This window comes from Archocentrus centrarchus, chromosome 11, assembly GCF_007364275.1.
Source record: "Archocentrus centrarchus isolate MPI-CPG fArcCen1 chromosome 11, fArcCen1, whole genome shotgun sequence".
Taxonomy (NCBI): domain Eukaryota; kingdom Metazoa; phylum Chordata; class Actinopteri; order Cichliformes; family Cichlidae; genus Archocentrus; species Archocentrus centrarchus.
In genome coordinates, this window is record NC_044356.1 from 18,479,922 (window position 1) to 18,494,285 (window position 14,364).

General features: G+C 41.4%; 1 protein-coding gene across 1 annotated transcript; it reads right to left on the reverse strand.

Annotated features, from left to right (window-relative positions):
* Nucleotides 1–479: 479 nt before the first annotated feature.
* On the reverse strand, nucleotides 480–8,017 carry cibar1 (CBY1 interacting BAR domain containing 1). Its single transcript, XM_030741055.1, has 9 exons — nucleotides 7,860–8,017; nucleotides 7,076–7,310; nucleotides 6,887–6,955; nucleotides 5,775–5,876; nucleotides 5,452–5,457; nucleotides 5,096–5,200; nucleotides 3,942–4,055; nucleotides 2,860–2,979; nucleotides 480–819 (listed from the first exon to the last, which is right to left on the reverse strand). The coding sequence occupies exons 1-9, from the start codon at nucleotides 7,886–7,888 to the stop codon at nucleotides 709–711; spliced, it is 891 nt and encodes a 296-aa protein (XP_030596915.1). The 5' UTR covers nucleotides 7,889–8,017; the 3' UTR covers nucleotides 480–708.
* Between the last annotated feature and the right edge of the window lie 6,347 nt (nucleotides 8,018–14,364).

Below are 14,364 nucleotides of genomic sequence, written 5' to 3' on the forward strand. Positions count from 1 at the left end.
CCGTAAAAGAATTCATCATGACATGGGCAGATGAGGACTGAAAAATGTGTTGAGTGACTCATGCAGGACAGACATAGGAGCCATCGGCCAACAACAGTGGCAGACAACACATAATGTAACCCACATGCACATAATTGGTTTCATGAAGTGCCATATACAGAGAGGCACATCTCAAATTACACATAATGCACGCACACACAGTTTATTTTCAGATGAACACAGACAGTGCAGTGCAAAATGTCCCCGAACTCATTTGTACCATTTTTGCATGTCTGTGGATGAGATGAGTCACTTTTAACTGCAGTCATCACGTAACTACTGTCACTTAGACTGATTCACTCTCCAAACAATTTCTAAAATAACAATCAACCTCTCTGTCTGCATTTTTATGCAAAGGGAGTTGAGGGTACGCCGCGTGCTTATTATAGAAAAGTGATTCACTGAAACAATGCAAAGCATAAAAATATATTTTTATTCAGAAATGCAAGTGACCAGTAATGCACATTTTATCGTGTTTATAGAAAAATCGAGCTAAGACAAGACTTGCCTGGATTACAAATTGTAACAGGGATACAGAACTCTTACAAAGCATCACAGGACTACAACAGTACCAGTACAACACTGACCAGATGGTTGAATAGCTTTTATTTTATGAATCACCTTTTAACCCTTTTGTCGTCATAAAAATCAAACCCAGAGAATCTGAGTTTAATTTTCATCATCTGTGTCCTCTTCATCCTCATCGACATCCTCTTCAGATTCATCGTCATCCTCCTCCTCCTCTTCTTTTCTTGTCTGATGACTACCAGCTCTTTGTTGCTGTGACAACAAATAAACACTCAATGCAACTGAAACACTTGGCAGGTAGTCATTAAGCTCAACTTCCGAGGAATTCTTTTTTCTGTCTCTACAGTAGTAGAGAGCATAAAGGGGAGGTGTGGGACCACATTCCTCAGGTTAACGTCTCATGAGGGTGTACATAAATATTTACACAGTACCGTGCAAAAGTCTTGAGTTACCCCTTGTTTCTTTATATTTTGCTAGGAAAATGGGAAATAGGCGCAGCAATTTATTGACATGCATATTTAGTAACATGCAAACATACATGGGAATGTGCAAATGTGGGAAACATGTAGTCTTCAGGAATAGCTCTCCAGGCTTCTTGAAGGACATTCAAAGCTCTTCTTTGGATGTTGGCTGCCTTTTGTTCCATTCATCTCTGTCAAGATGATCCCATACTGCTTCAATAATGTTGATGTCCGGCCTCTGGGGAGGCCGACCCATGACTGATCGTGTTCTATTGTGTGTTTTTCTATCCAGGTATGCTTTTACTGCATTGGCAGTGTGTTTGGGATCATAGTTGCCAATCAGATGCTTTTCGGATGGTATTGCATGGTAAATCAAAATCTGACAAGATCACTTTTGACAAGATCTCCAACGCTACTGGCTGAAATGCAGCCCCAAATCACAACAGCACCTCCACCATGTTTTACAGATGGCTGTAGACACTCACTGTTGTATCCGTCTCGTGACCTCCTCTGTACATATTGATGATCATTTTAACCAAATATTTCAAATTTGGATTCATCACTCCGTAAGATTCTGTTGCCACTGATCTTCAGTCCAGTTCCTGTTTAATTCAGCATACCTCAGCCTTTTCTCCCCGTTTCCATTCCTTAAGAATGGCTTCTTGACAGCCACTCTTCCACTGAGACCATGTCTGATGAGGCTTCAGCAAATAGCCGACAGATCAACTGAAGAGCCAGATGAATCTCTGGGGTCCCATGTCAGGTCTTTGCTGGATTTTTTCCCTATTTCTTAAGGACATGACTTTCAGATACTGTTCACGTGGTGTAGATAGTTTTTAGCCCTTCCACTTCTTCTTTTGTCAGGCCAGGTTCAAGGACTGGACTGCAAATGAGTGAAAAAGCAGCCAATGTCCAAATAAAGACTTTGAAAGTATTGCTCAACACCACTTCAAAAAAATTGAATCACTGGAAGCAAAACAGAAAGAAACGAGTGGCGAATCAAGACTTTTGCACAGCATTTTACATCCATGTGAATGGTGTGTATGTAATTTAAGAAAGGAGACTTTCTCTATGTGCACTGACATGCTCAATTTTCCTTTCTGGTTTTATCCTGAATGCAAACAGGGTCATAAAATCTCACTTTTTCCTGACTGCAAATGTATTATTTCTTTAGCACTGATGGTGATTTCTCTCAGAAAAAAAAAAAAAAAAAAATCAAACCTAATCAGGGAAACCAAAGTATGATCTCAAGACGTGATGCAAGACATATCTGAGGCACATTCTAGTGACAGCTGCGTACAGCAATCTGTATCTGCAAGTTACAGTATGGGTATCTGTAGATACTAAATTTGAACAGACTCTGTGAGAGCCATGGGAAACAGTTCACACAAAATATGAAACAAACCTGTTTAGTGAGAAATTTAGCTGCCCAAGACATTTTAGAATGCAAACCTATAAATTCACAAAGCAGTGTCATACCAGTGTTAAGATCCTGGGGTAAACTGAATGTAGGAGGAAATGCATGAGGTTACTTGCATGCAATGATATGGGTTTAAAAAAAACTAAATAAAAAAAATCAAACTGATTGATGAACACGGTGATTCCAGATAATCAACTACTGATAAGACTCACTGTTACCAAGCAACGGCTTCTACTGGTATGAGGAAGACTATCGGGCTCACAGAAGGAAGAAGGGAATTTTTATATTTTATCATCGCAATGAAACTTAAGCAACCATCAAAGTCAAAGGTGAAAAGGATTGGCATTATAGATACTTGTAGGGGAATTCTAGTCTTTTTATTAGAGCATTTAATCACTGACTACATCTTACCTGTAAGGTCCCTGATGAGCTCAGGAAGGACCCGGTCCGATCAAGGGAAGTTTTGGAATTAGCTCGCACTATGTCCAAGCGTGACTGGTAGTCAGGTGGGTGCAGTGAGGTCCTGAACACCTGCAAGAAACAATAAGAGGTGCTGTACTTTTCTATAGAGACAAAAGTGAATGGAGGCAGCACCTGTTCAATAGCGCTGCATACAGTACAATGTATGATGAAAGGTCATACAGGTCAAATTAAGGGTACTTAATTCACAGTCGTGTAAAACCCAGGTGTTCAGATAAAAACACACAAACAGACAAAGAAGAAATACTCAGCAACAAAAAATATCTGACAGTGCTGACAGTCTGCTTCTGTCACACAAACTTAAACTTGCTCAGAAGGTATTATATTCTTAGCAAACACAAACTACCACTGAAACCACACCAATGGTTTTCACTGTGTAGAAAACAAATTCAGCCATGGTTCTCGATCAGGATTATCTACATGCCTGTCATTGTGCCCGTTTCAGATGATTCAATCTCCCATGCTTTGTACTATGAGTCACTGAAAAACAGCCTTGTCTCGATGAGGAGTTTTGCTTCCATATGAATGGAAGGCAGATGATTCAGTGCAAAAACACACAGATGAGATAGCAAAGGGTGGAGGAAAATAGCACGAGGGCAACTGCAGGAGGAACCTTGCTCGATCAACATCACTGATCCTTTGTTTTTTCAGGACATGCATTCTCTCTTAAAAATAGTACAGCAAACTTGTAAACAGAAGAAAAGCAGCTAGCGTGACTGAATGAACTGTGTAGTATTCACCGCTAGTTACTTCAAAGGTTGACGTGAATTAAAGGGTGTGTGTGTACGTACGAGAAATGACTCAAAGAATGATGGATGCAAAAGAAACAACCTTCATCATAATTAAATGGGCGGTCTTATGGCCCAAAAGGGACAATGACGACTAAGAAGAAGGTAATTAAATGGAAAACAGAGTGTGTGTGTGTGTCTATATATATATATATATATATATATATATATATATATATATATATATATATTTTTTTTTTTAAATTGAGTGGCACATCAGCTTACCTCCAGGTCCTCTTCCTCATCCACACTTTGAATGCTTTGGTAGGCCAGGGTGTACACCTCCAAAGCCTTGGCATGGAATGACATCTCCACTGTCACAAACTCACAAAAGATTTTCTACAGTGAGAGAACACAGGGATATTGGACATTGTTCAATATGAAACAGATTCTGAGCCATTTCAAATGAACCACAACCGCACTGTGACAACAGGTGGAGCACAGGGTTAGTTCAGACACTTTGCAAAGTCATACTCTGATGCTGTCCTAGCAGATCAGCTCATACCTTTCTACACATGAAGGTAAATCCTACGCAAGGTTGTTCAAGCGGCTTTAGCCTGCCCACAGTTGCTGAACATCTGAAAGATACTTTGCAGCTGACCGTGCTCTGTTCTCTGCGGGGGCTTCACTGCTGCTTTCCCCCACCCCTGGAATTCCATGTATGCACATGTTAGGTCCTGTAGACCGCTTCAGAACAAAGCAGTACTGTCAAATATAAATTACTGTAGCTAGCAATTACAATCTTCCTTTGACTATAGTCGTCCTCCCTCAACTATTATCATCATCATACTATAATGATCGTAGTCTGTTATGTTTGTTTGTTTGTTCCCAAACTCCTCCTAGAAGACTGGCTCAATCTTGATGAAACTTAGTGCATAAACTATTTGGGGTAGCAAGATTCATAACATTTACAGTATTTTGCGATTAAAACATTTACGTCAAATAAAATGTACTGTTTCTTTTTCTGTGTATTTGTATAAAGAAACAGCGTGATCAAAGCTGGTTTGTGAACATAACGTCTGCATGTTCATAGGCACATTACATGTACATTTTAATGGTCACCAGAGGGGTTAAATATTTGCCAGTTATTAAAACTTATTTCCCATCTGGCGCGCCTTTTCTATTCTACACCATTAACTGAGGGTGAAAGACAGTCACAACAGATGGCATGCTACATCCAAAGAACCACGATCAACATAAAAGTCCACAAGTTGCTGTCCTGTTGTATTTCTAATGGTTCCGAATGGTTAGTAATTAAATCTGTTTTCTTTGAAATTCTCAGCTGTAACTGCACCAAGTTTGATGCAGGCCTGGAAAAAAAAAAAACACCCGTAGGGTTTGCTGGTACTTATTAATCTGAGGTGAACAGAAAAGTAGACCTTGATGTCTTGGATCTTCTGCCTCTCAAACTCATCTATAGTCTCCTCCAGCTGCTTGGTGGTGCGTGTGGCATCCATGGTGGCTCTCTGGAGTTCACTTTCAGCCTGATGGCAAAAAATACACATATAACTGACCAAAAAGCATACCGGACTTGAGGAAAAGCATCACCGTCAGTCTGTTTTCTATAGATGCTGCTTTTGGACTTGTGTCCAGCTGGTCTGACAATGACCTTCCCTCTTGTAAAGAATTTGCAGTGTGCTTGTGAGTTTATTTCTAAGTTTAATTCTGAAATGTGTTTGATATTTCTATTCATACATTACCACTGATGGGAAAACACATATTATATAGAAATCACCTGAGACTGAAGGCTCAGTCAAGGAAATGTCACAGATATCAGCTTGTTGTCTGTTCATTCTGCAGGTGGATGCTGTACAACACTGCAGCTAGACACCTTTAACTGCATTTTAAGAATTTACAGTTTGGTGAAACACTGCAAACTTGACAAGACAAACATTTCAAATAGCTCCAAGCTGATGACTACAGCTAAGGAGGAATTAAATTAATATTAACTGGCATTAATTTGATTATTCCTACAGATGGCTGGTGTAACACTGAAAGTCTTTTTGTCAATCTGTTATCAGAGAATTTAAGAACAGAAGAGAAACAAGTCAAGGATACAATGATCTGCCTGTCTGAGGGGTTTCTCTGTCTGGTCCTCTCGAGCTGAGCCATCTGTTTGGCTTCTCTGTCTCTGGCACTCTGAGTTGCCTTCAGATCCTCCTGCATGGATACACAAACGCACAGCAATTATCATAAGAATCAATATGGATAGCCTGTGATGCACAATTTCCTAAAGAACATGACTCAACATCTAAGAATTTGGCGTGCTTCAGTGTTTCCCAGTCAAGATCTCAAGTTTTTGGTTTATCTTAAAGCGGTTGGGAATGTCGAGGGAATGGGTCTATTTTTTTCAACAATACACTGAATGTATGCATTTAACAGAGATACACTGCAGAGGATGAAGACACATTATAAGACAAACTAATCACCACGGGCATGATTCATTTTGGTACAGTGCTCACTTTCCAGATTGACAAAAGAATCTAGCCCCATGTCACTAAATTTTAGCACTCTTGCTCCTGCACATTCAATAATACTCATTCAAATGGCATAACAAACAACTTTGTTGCCATTTGTCTTACTGACTGCATTTTTAGGTATTTAACTTAATATAAATGATGATAAAATGATTTTTGAAACAGCATAATGCAAGCCAACACCATAGGCCAAACAAAGCCATTATCGACTTAATTGAGCAGTGCAGCAGCATATATGAAATGGAAATATCACTCGTTGGCCTCTTGATACACCTTAAAATATACTGCACAGCAGAGAAAGTGCTGTTATTGGCTCAAAGATGCAGTGGTATGTTATCATTGAGACAATACTGCCCTCATGTGTCTTTGCCTTGGTAATGACACCAACTGCAAATTGCTCTGCATCCCTCACTGCCTCCTAGGCTCCTTTCTTCTTTTAGTGGCACAACTGCTACATCCCTGTCAGCTGCAGCTGCATTTGGCAAATTTCCTTAGGACTGCGTGCCTATTGTTTTTTATTTTAACAAGTTAAGATCTGACAGAAAAGTCACAATAACCCTCTGACAAATTACAGATTTTTTCATTAAAATCAGTTACAGGTGAGTATTTCTGTAACAGCAAGTGTAACGTGAACACACCATCAGTGACATCGGTTTGCATATGGACATGGCAGCGGGTCGCAGTGACACTTACCCTTTTCTGTTTCACTACAGAGCCATAGCTTTTTAATGGCTCTATGACTTTGGATTCAAGTCTTTGCACCTGTAAGACATGCAATGCATTAGTTTCTCTTACACCCAATATATTTAAATTATGGGTATGAACATGAAATTATGACTGAAGATGACTGAAAATTCAGGGAATACAGTTTAGTAGGTCCACCTGAGCATGGCGATAATCTTGAATCTTGGCCAGATGGTCGGCATACTGCTTCATCCCCCTCTTGAGACTTGGTGTTTCGATGTCTGCATACAAGCCAATTTCCCGAACCAGAAGGTCAGCCTTGTCTCTTACCCTGGCCGTCTTACGGACATAGGCAGCAAAGAGTTGGCACATGTCTCCAAAATGTTTCTCCACATTGGTGATCTTCTCCTGGATCCTTCTTGTCTGGTTATCCCTGGAAAAGAAGAAGGACATCATCAACAGCAGTAATCAAACAGTATTTTACAAAAGGTCTCATGTATTTGAGTGGGGAAAATTACAAATATCTATTTTGCAGCAGGTCTGTGAAAATTAATTCTTGCAATCTCACTTAAATGTAAGAAGCAATCAATACAGAACATCCTGTAGATGCGATGCGCTGTATTTTCATCTTTATCCTTTTTTCCACTGTCGCTTGGTTGTACAGTCACCCAGCCTGCTAGACGCAGTAAAACAGGTGTTTGAGTATTATAAACACGTCCGTTTTGTGACTAATGAAGGCCAGTACGTTTAGAGTTAAATAGCATCATTAAGGACACAAGCAACTTCAGTATGACTAAACCAACCAACAGAGAACTCGTTATAGCGTAGTTTATCATTGAAAAGCGTGACGACACAGGTTAACCAGTTAACTGCTAGCCTACCTTCATGCATACACCGTATTTCGGATTATTTGCTAATGCTAACGTTAACATTTCCCACTAAAAAACAGAGGATTTGCTTTAACGGGTGGAATCTTTCTTACCTTTCTCTCGCATCAGGTGTACGGCTCATTTTCGCAAGGATACAATAAGTTCGTGTACACCCGCCTTGTTACAAACCCTGATTTAACGTTAGCTAGCTACCTATGTATGCTATTTTCTATCAGGCAAGCACACCGTTTCCATGGAGTCCTTCCAACATTTCCGCTGTAGGAATGCATTGTGGGAGATGGAGTCATTTCGCCAGTTTTAAAAATTCCCATAAACACTTTGTGGAAACCTTGTGGAAACCCTTCCCAGAAGAGTTGAAACCGTTAAAAAACAGACAAAGACAGAGGGGCACTAGTTCTCATCAAATTCTACTTCTCTGCTTGCACCTGTCTGTACTGGCAGCCATTCCTCATCACTGCTACCAGAAGCACACTCTTCCTCACTTGAGTCTGGAAACTCCTCTATTACCCTGTACGCCTGTCTTTTTGAGCCCTACAAAAAAATATGGATGTCAAAAAACCTCAAATTACATTCTAAAAACATTAAAGCAGTTTATTTACAGCCAAAGCATTACAGGATATGAATTATTTTCAAGGACAACATTGGTAGTAATTGACATTGCATTTAATTTGAAACATAGCTTGTGATGCATGACGTACAATTGAGTGGACAGATGATTAATTTGTATTTCCTCCAAATATAAAATCAAAACTTGTTAAATCTTTACATAATATGTCACCTTAGATGTTACTTGATGCAATTATATTTTTTTTACCTGCAATGGTATCTTTTTATAGAAGGTAGAAACCGAAATAGCTGAGGTGGTTGGTCTTTCTCCCTGTCTGTCGGCCATCTTGTTTTTACTGACTACTTTTTCCTATTGCAATGACCTACCAATGGGATTTTTTGTATGGGATGATGCAATGGCTTCCACTAGAGTGGACTACATGCAGCAGTGCCAAAATTGCAGGCATATATAGAGAAAAAACACTTTTAAACACCTGTACACTGTAGTGACCTCCATGCACGAAAGGGTTAGTAGGTCCACCTGAGTGTAAGGGGACAACTAATATGGTGATGTAAATGTTCATACATGTGGAATATTTTGATATTGTTCTGTGTTCTGTTAAAATATTGAGTATGAAAGTCCACCAATCTTTTTCATTTTTTTCATTTGGTCATATGTGAAGGGTATACTGTTTTTCAGTGATTGAGTATGTATCAGTTGCCTATGTTTTTCCAGTTCCCAGCAGGGTTATTATAGTTAACGAAAACGAACGAAATAACGAAAACTGAAATTGAAAAAACATTGTCGTTAACTGAAATAAATAAAAACTATAATTAAAAGGAAAAAACGATAACTAATTAAAACTGAATTGTGAGTTTACAAAACTAACTAAAACTAACTGAAATTATCGATAAACTGACTTTCATTTTAAGCCTTGTGGATTGATATGAAATCATTGTTTCCGCTCTCCGAGTTTAAGCTGGGAGCGCCATAGGACAACTGTGTGAGTGCGCATGTGCGTGCGCTCACCGCGCTGGTCCGCAAAGTAATGGCTGCGGTCTGCAGAGAAAGCGGCAGAGTCCCGTATGGAGGTTCTTTGAGTACAAACACCTGCACACGACCACAAGGTAATTAACACACACAATCCAGCTACACAAGCATAAATGCGGACACGAGGTCGACAACTTCCGTGGGTTGTGTACAGAGGCCGCAAAGACCCTGCAAGTTTAATTAGCAGCATCTAACCAAGCTAGCTCCAAAACAGAAGCAGCTTCAGGTGGTGAGAACATCAGGATGCAGCTGGATTTGAGCTTTGACTCCTTCAAAGAGTTTGTTTTTGTCAAACACCACATGTAGGTGTTATTAATCGGCTGCACTGATGCTGAACTTTATTGTGGAGTTTATTGTAGAATTTATTGAGTTTGGGAGTTCATGTTTTTCTTTGTTTCTCCCTGCTGATGTTCATGTGTGTCCTTAATATTACACACATTTAGCATGTCTTGTGAACAGTTGGTTGTTGAATATATTTCTTTAAATGTATCTTTTTGTCAAGTTTTCATTACACAATAGTCACTTTTGCGCCTTGAATCTTGCACCTGATCAGGTATGAAAATACTAAAACTAATACTGAAACTAACTAAAACTACGCATGAAACCAAAAATAAAAACTAATAAAAACGAGAAAAACCACTCTGAAAACTAATTAAAACTAACTGAATTAGAGAAAAAAAAGTAAAAACTAACTAAAACTAAACTATAATGTAAAATCCAAAACTATTATAACCCTGGTTCCCAGTATTCACAAGTAATTCAGGAATGGCCCCTAATCTACAGGGCAGTGAGATGTGTACTGCACAGTTTCTGCCACAAGGTGGTGCTAATTAGTAAATAAGACACATTGTTCGTAGAAAAAGTGGTAGAAGAAAAAACTCTTGTTCTGTTGTTGCTTTTTTTTTGGTTCATTCATAAAAAAGAAGTGGTGACGAGAGAAGCTCTCGTCGGGGCACCGGAGAATGTGTTTGCGGACTATGTAATCGATGAAGGATCTTGTACTGGTGCAAGCAGAAAAAATAAAGGGAGTGCCACGTACAGAAATAGTCAGTGTCCGCCTGATCTCTGGTTGCAACATATCTTGGCGAGCCAGCCCGGAGAAAAAGTTCACGGGAGATCGCGTCCGCCATTAAACGCACCAGTGAAAAAGAAGAGGGCTTTTTCTCCAGAGACGAACCAGAATCTGAACGGCAACAGATGTGAGATGGATTTGGAGATTCTTCTAGATCGAGCCACCACTATGCTGTGCCAGCTAAACTGGGACCGAATGGTGGAGGTCTGTAAGTACCTAAAATGCATAGCAGAAGACGATGAGACAGTCGCTGATAAAAGCAGGCGGAGCTCATTAAAATGGCGGAAGAGAAGCTAGATGATTTAGAACAGAACATGGAGGCAGAAGAAGCGGTCTGGTTTTTTCAAGAACTGTTATCCTTCATGAATGGCAACCCAGAGGGACACCCTCAGCAGGGGGAACTATCAACCTACCACCGGTTGGAGATGGAGGAAAAATACCAGGAACTGCAGCAGTCCCGCAAAGCCTTAGATGAGGAAATAAAAACACTTGGCGATAAGCTTAATTTGTCAAAGATCACGATCACCAGCCCAGTGCATAATTTGCCTCCAGCTAAAGTTCCAGAAGTGACCATTCACCGGGAGTTTCGCATATGTGGCCAAATTGGTGAGGGTGGTCAGCGTGACAAGCTGTCATATACTAACCTCATGCACCAAATAGAAAGTGGACTCCGAAAGGGTCACAGTGAGCCAGAAATCATTGAGGCTGTGATCAGAGCCATCAGCCCAGGCTTAAAGCTGCGTGATCTGCTGGAAATAAAGGCGGACTTGACTTTGCCTCAGCTTAAAACAATATTAAAGGGACATTATAAAGAAGATGACACATCAGATCTGTACCAAAAACTGATCAGCATGTCTCAGGAGCAAAAGGAGTCTCCGCAGGACTTTTTGTTCAAAGCTATTGAACTGAAAGGCAGACTTCTTTTTGCATCCAGAGAAAGGGGGGCTGAGGAACACTACAGCGTAGATCTTGTCAAAAGAAAGTTTCTGAGGTCAGTATGCACAGGGCTGCTCAGTGACAATATCAAGTTCCAGATCAAGCCCTTCCTTGACAACCATGATGTCACAGATGAAACCTTGATTGAAAAAATAAATGAAGCAGCTAATCTGGAAGCTGAGAGACTCAACAAGTTGAAGAGGAACAGCACCAAGGCACCTAGAATAGCTGAGCTGCAGTCTGCCAGCAGTAATTGTTATAGCTCGCAGGGGGCGCCCACAGACATGAGCCCACAGCCCACAACAGCTGGAAAGGGGACTGCCAAGGAGCACATGAACACAAAACTACACAAATGTACAGGTTGCTCAGCTGCTGTATACTGTTCCAAATCATGCCAAGAGTACCACTGGCAGGAGCACAAATCTCTATGTAGAGCAGTCAAGTTAGTTGAACAACACTTAAGTGAGAAAGAGACACAAAGAAACAGGCTACCAGAAGTAGGCAGAGTTGATTTTCTCTCAGCAAAACACGGTAAGAGACTTGTCCAACTGATTGGAAAGCGTAAAATGGTGAAATGCACTTTTGATAATGTGCCAGTAACAGCACTGTGGGATACAGGCGCTCAAGCAACAGTAATAAATGATAAATGGCGAGTAGAGCACCTACCCAATAGTAATATCAGGGCTATAGATGAACTCATAGGGCCAGCACCCCTCAACAGGCTTGCCGCAAATCAGACTGAGATACCATTTATCGGGTGGATACCTGTAGAATTCAAGCTTAGTGAATTGAAGGATGGTCTTCTTGTGCCGGTACTGGTGTCTAGTGATCCCAATGTAGCAGAAGACCCTATCATTGGCTTTAATGTAATAGAAGAGGTGGTCAATGAAAAGCTTGAACAACAGCAAGGGGCAGAGGTTGTAAGTAGTGCTTTTGATGTTGACGGCTGCACCGCAAAAACTTTTATCCAGCTAATGCACACTCACCGGTCTAGCAGTGAGGGGATCTTAGTGAGGACAGGCAAGGGTGAGATTGTTTTGCACCCAGGTGAAGTCACCACTGTGAGATGCCGTGCACACACTGGGACTGAAAAAGACACTGTAATGTTGTTTTGCCCCAGACAGAACACAGAGCTGCCTGAGGGGCTACACCTTCAAGAAGTGCTCTTCACTGTAAAAAAGGGCAAGTGCACTACTGTCCCTGTCTCTGTAATCAATACAACAGGACACAGTATCGTACTAGGCCCACGTGTCAACTTGGGACACATTGAGAGTGTCAAAGCTGTGTACCCTGCTGCTGTCCAGCCTGTCACACATGAACAAACACAAGCGCACACAAATGAAGTCACACTAAGGAGTACAGACCCTTTAGGCATGACGTGTCCAGCTACTGACAGTAGGGAACTTTGGGATCCCCCTGTAGCACTAGACCACTTGACTTATGACCAGCAAGTCTTGGTGAGAGAAATGCTTAAGGAGGAGTGTAAAGCCTTTGCTAAGGACGAAAATGATGTGGGCTGTATACCCTCACTTCGTATGGATATTACTCTTACAGATCAAACACCAGTTCAGAAAACTTATATCAGCGTGCCGAAGCCATTACATCAGGAAGTAAAGGATTACTTGCACGATCTGATTAACAGGGGGTGGATCACAAAATCAAAGTCACCTTACTCATCACTTATAGTGTGTGTTCGAAAGAAGTCAGGTGAACTGAGATTGTGTGTAGACTAACGCGAGCTTAATCGTAAGTCAGTGCCAGACAGACATCCCATTCCCCGCATTCAGGACATGCTGGACAGTCTCAGTGGTAGTTCATGGTTTTCAGCGTTAGATCAAGGCAAGGCATATCACCAAGGTTTCCTCGATGAGGAAAGCCAGCCACTCACTGCATTCATTACGCCATGGGGCCTATACCAGTGGGTGAGGATCCCCTTTGGCCTGAGTTCAGCAGAGAAGCTGAGTGCTGAGTTCCAGAGAAGCATGGAGGAGTGTTTGTGGGGCTTGCGTGATGACATCTGCCTGCCTTATCTCGATGATAATTTAGTCCGCAGTAAGTCATTTGAGGATCACGTAGAGCATGTAAGGGCAGTTTTACGCCATTACCAGCAGCATGGAGTCAAGCTTACAGCAAAAAAATGTGAGCTGTTTAAGTCCAAAGTGAGGTTTTTGGGCAAAATAGTGTCAAAAGAGGGTCACAGTATGGATCCTGCAGAGGTGGCCCCTGTGCAAGCCCTTAAGGAAAAACATCCAAGCACGGTGGGGGAGGTCAGACAGCTTCTTGGTTTCTTGTTTTACTACAGATCCAACATGCAAGACTTTTCTCGCATAGCGAAGCCCCTGTATGAACTCTTGGCAGCCCCACCCACTGCCTCATCTCTGCAGCAGAGCCCCAGGTTTTGTAAAACAGGGTCAAAAAAAGGAAGAAAGCATGGGCAGTTACCCTCAGCTTCTCCTGTGTCATGGACTGATAAGCACCACCAGGTCCTGTGCCACCTAGTGGACAAGCTTTCCAGCCCACCAGTGTTAGGCTACCCAGATCTAAATGAACCGTTCGTGTTACACACAGATGCCTCGCAGGCAGGACTGGGACCTGTCCTTTACCAGCGTAGTCACGGCACACTCAGGGTCATAGCTTATGGGTCCAGGACACTAACCCCTCCAGAGAAAAATTATCACCTGCACTCGGGGAAATTGGAGTTCCTAGCTCTTAAATGGGCTATATGTGAGCGTCTATTTCAAGAAGTGGTCGGCATACTGCTTCAAACCCTTCTTAAGGTTTGGTGTTTCGGTGTCTGCATACAAGCCAATTTCCCGAACCAGAAGGTCAGCCTTGTCTCTTACCCTGGCCTTCTTACGGACATAGGCAGCAAAGAGTTTGCACGTCTCCAAAATGTTTCTCCACATTGGTGATCTTCTCCTGGATCCTTCTTGTCTGGTTATCCCTGGAAAAGAAGAAGGACATCATCAACAGTTAAGATATGACAGAAAAG

Excerpts from the sequence above, each read along its gene's own strand:
- cibar1 (XM_030741055.1), bottom strand. The coding sequence starts at position 7,888 with ATGAGCCGTACACCTGATGCGAGAGAAAG. Across the intron at positions 5,877-6,886 it reads CTGTAGTGAAACAGAAAAGG|GAGGATCTGAAGGCAACTCA; the intron begins GTAAGTGTCACT and ends GTATCCATGCAG. Across the intron at positions 4,056-5,095 it reads AGAAGATCCAAGACATCAAG|AAAATCTTTTGTGAGTTTGT; the intron begins GTCTACTTTTCT and ends CTCTCACTGTAG.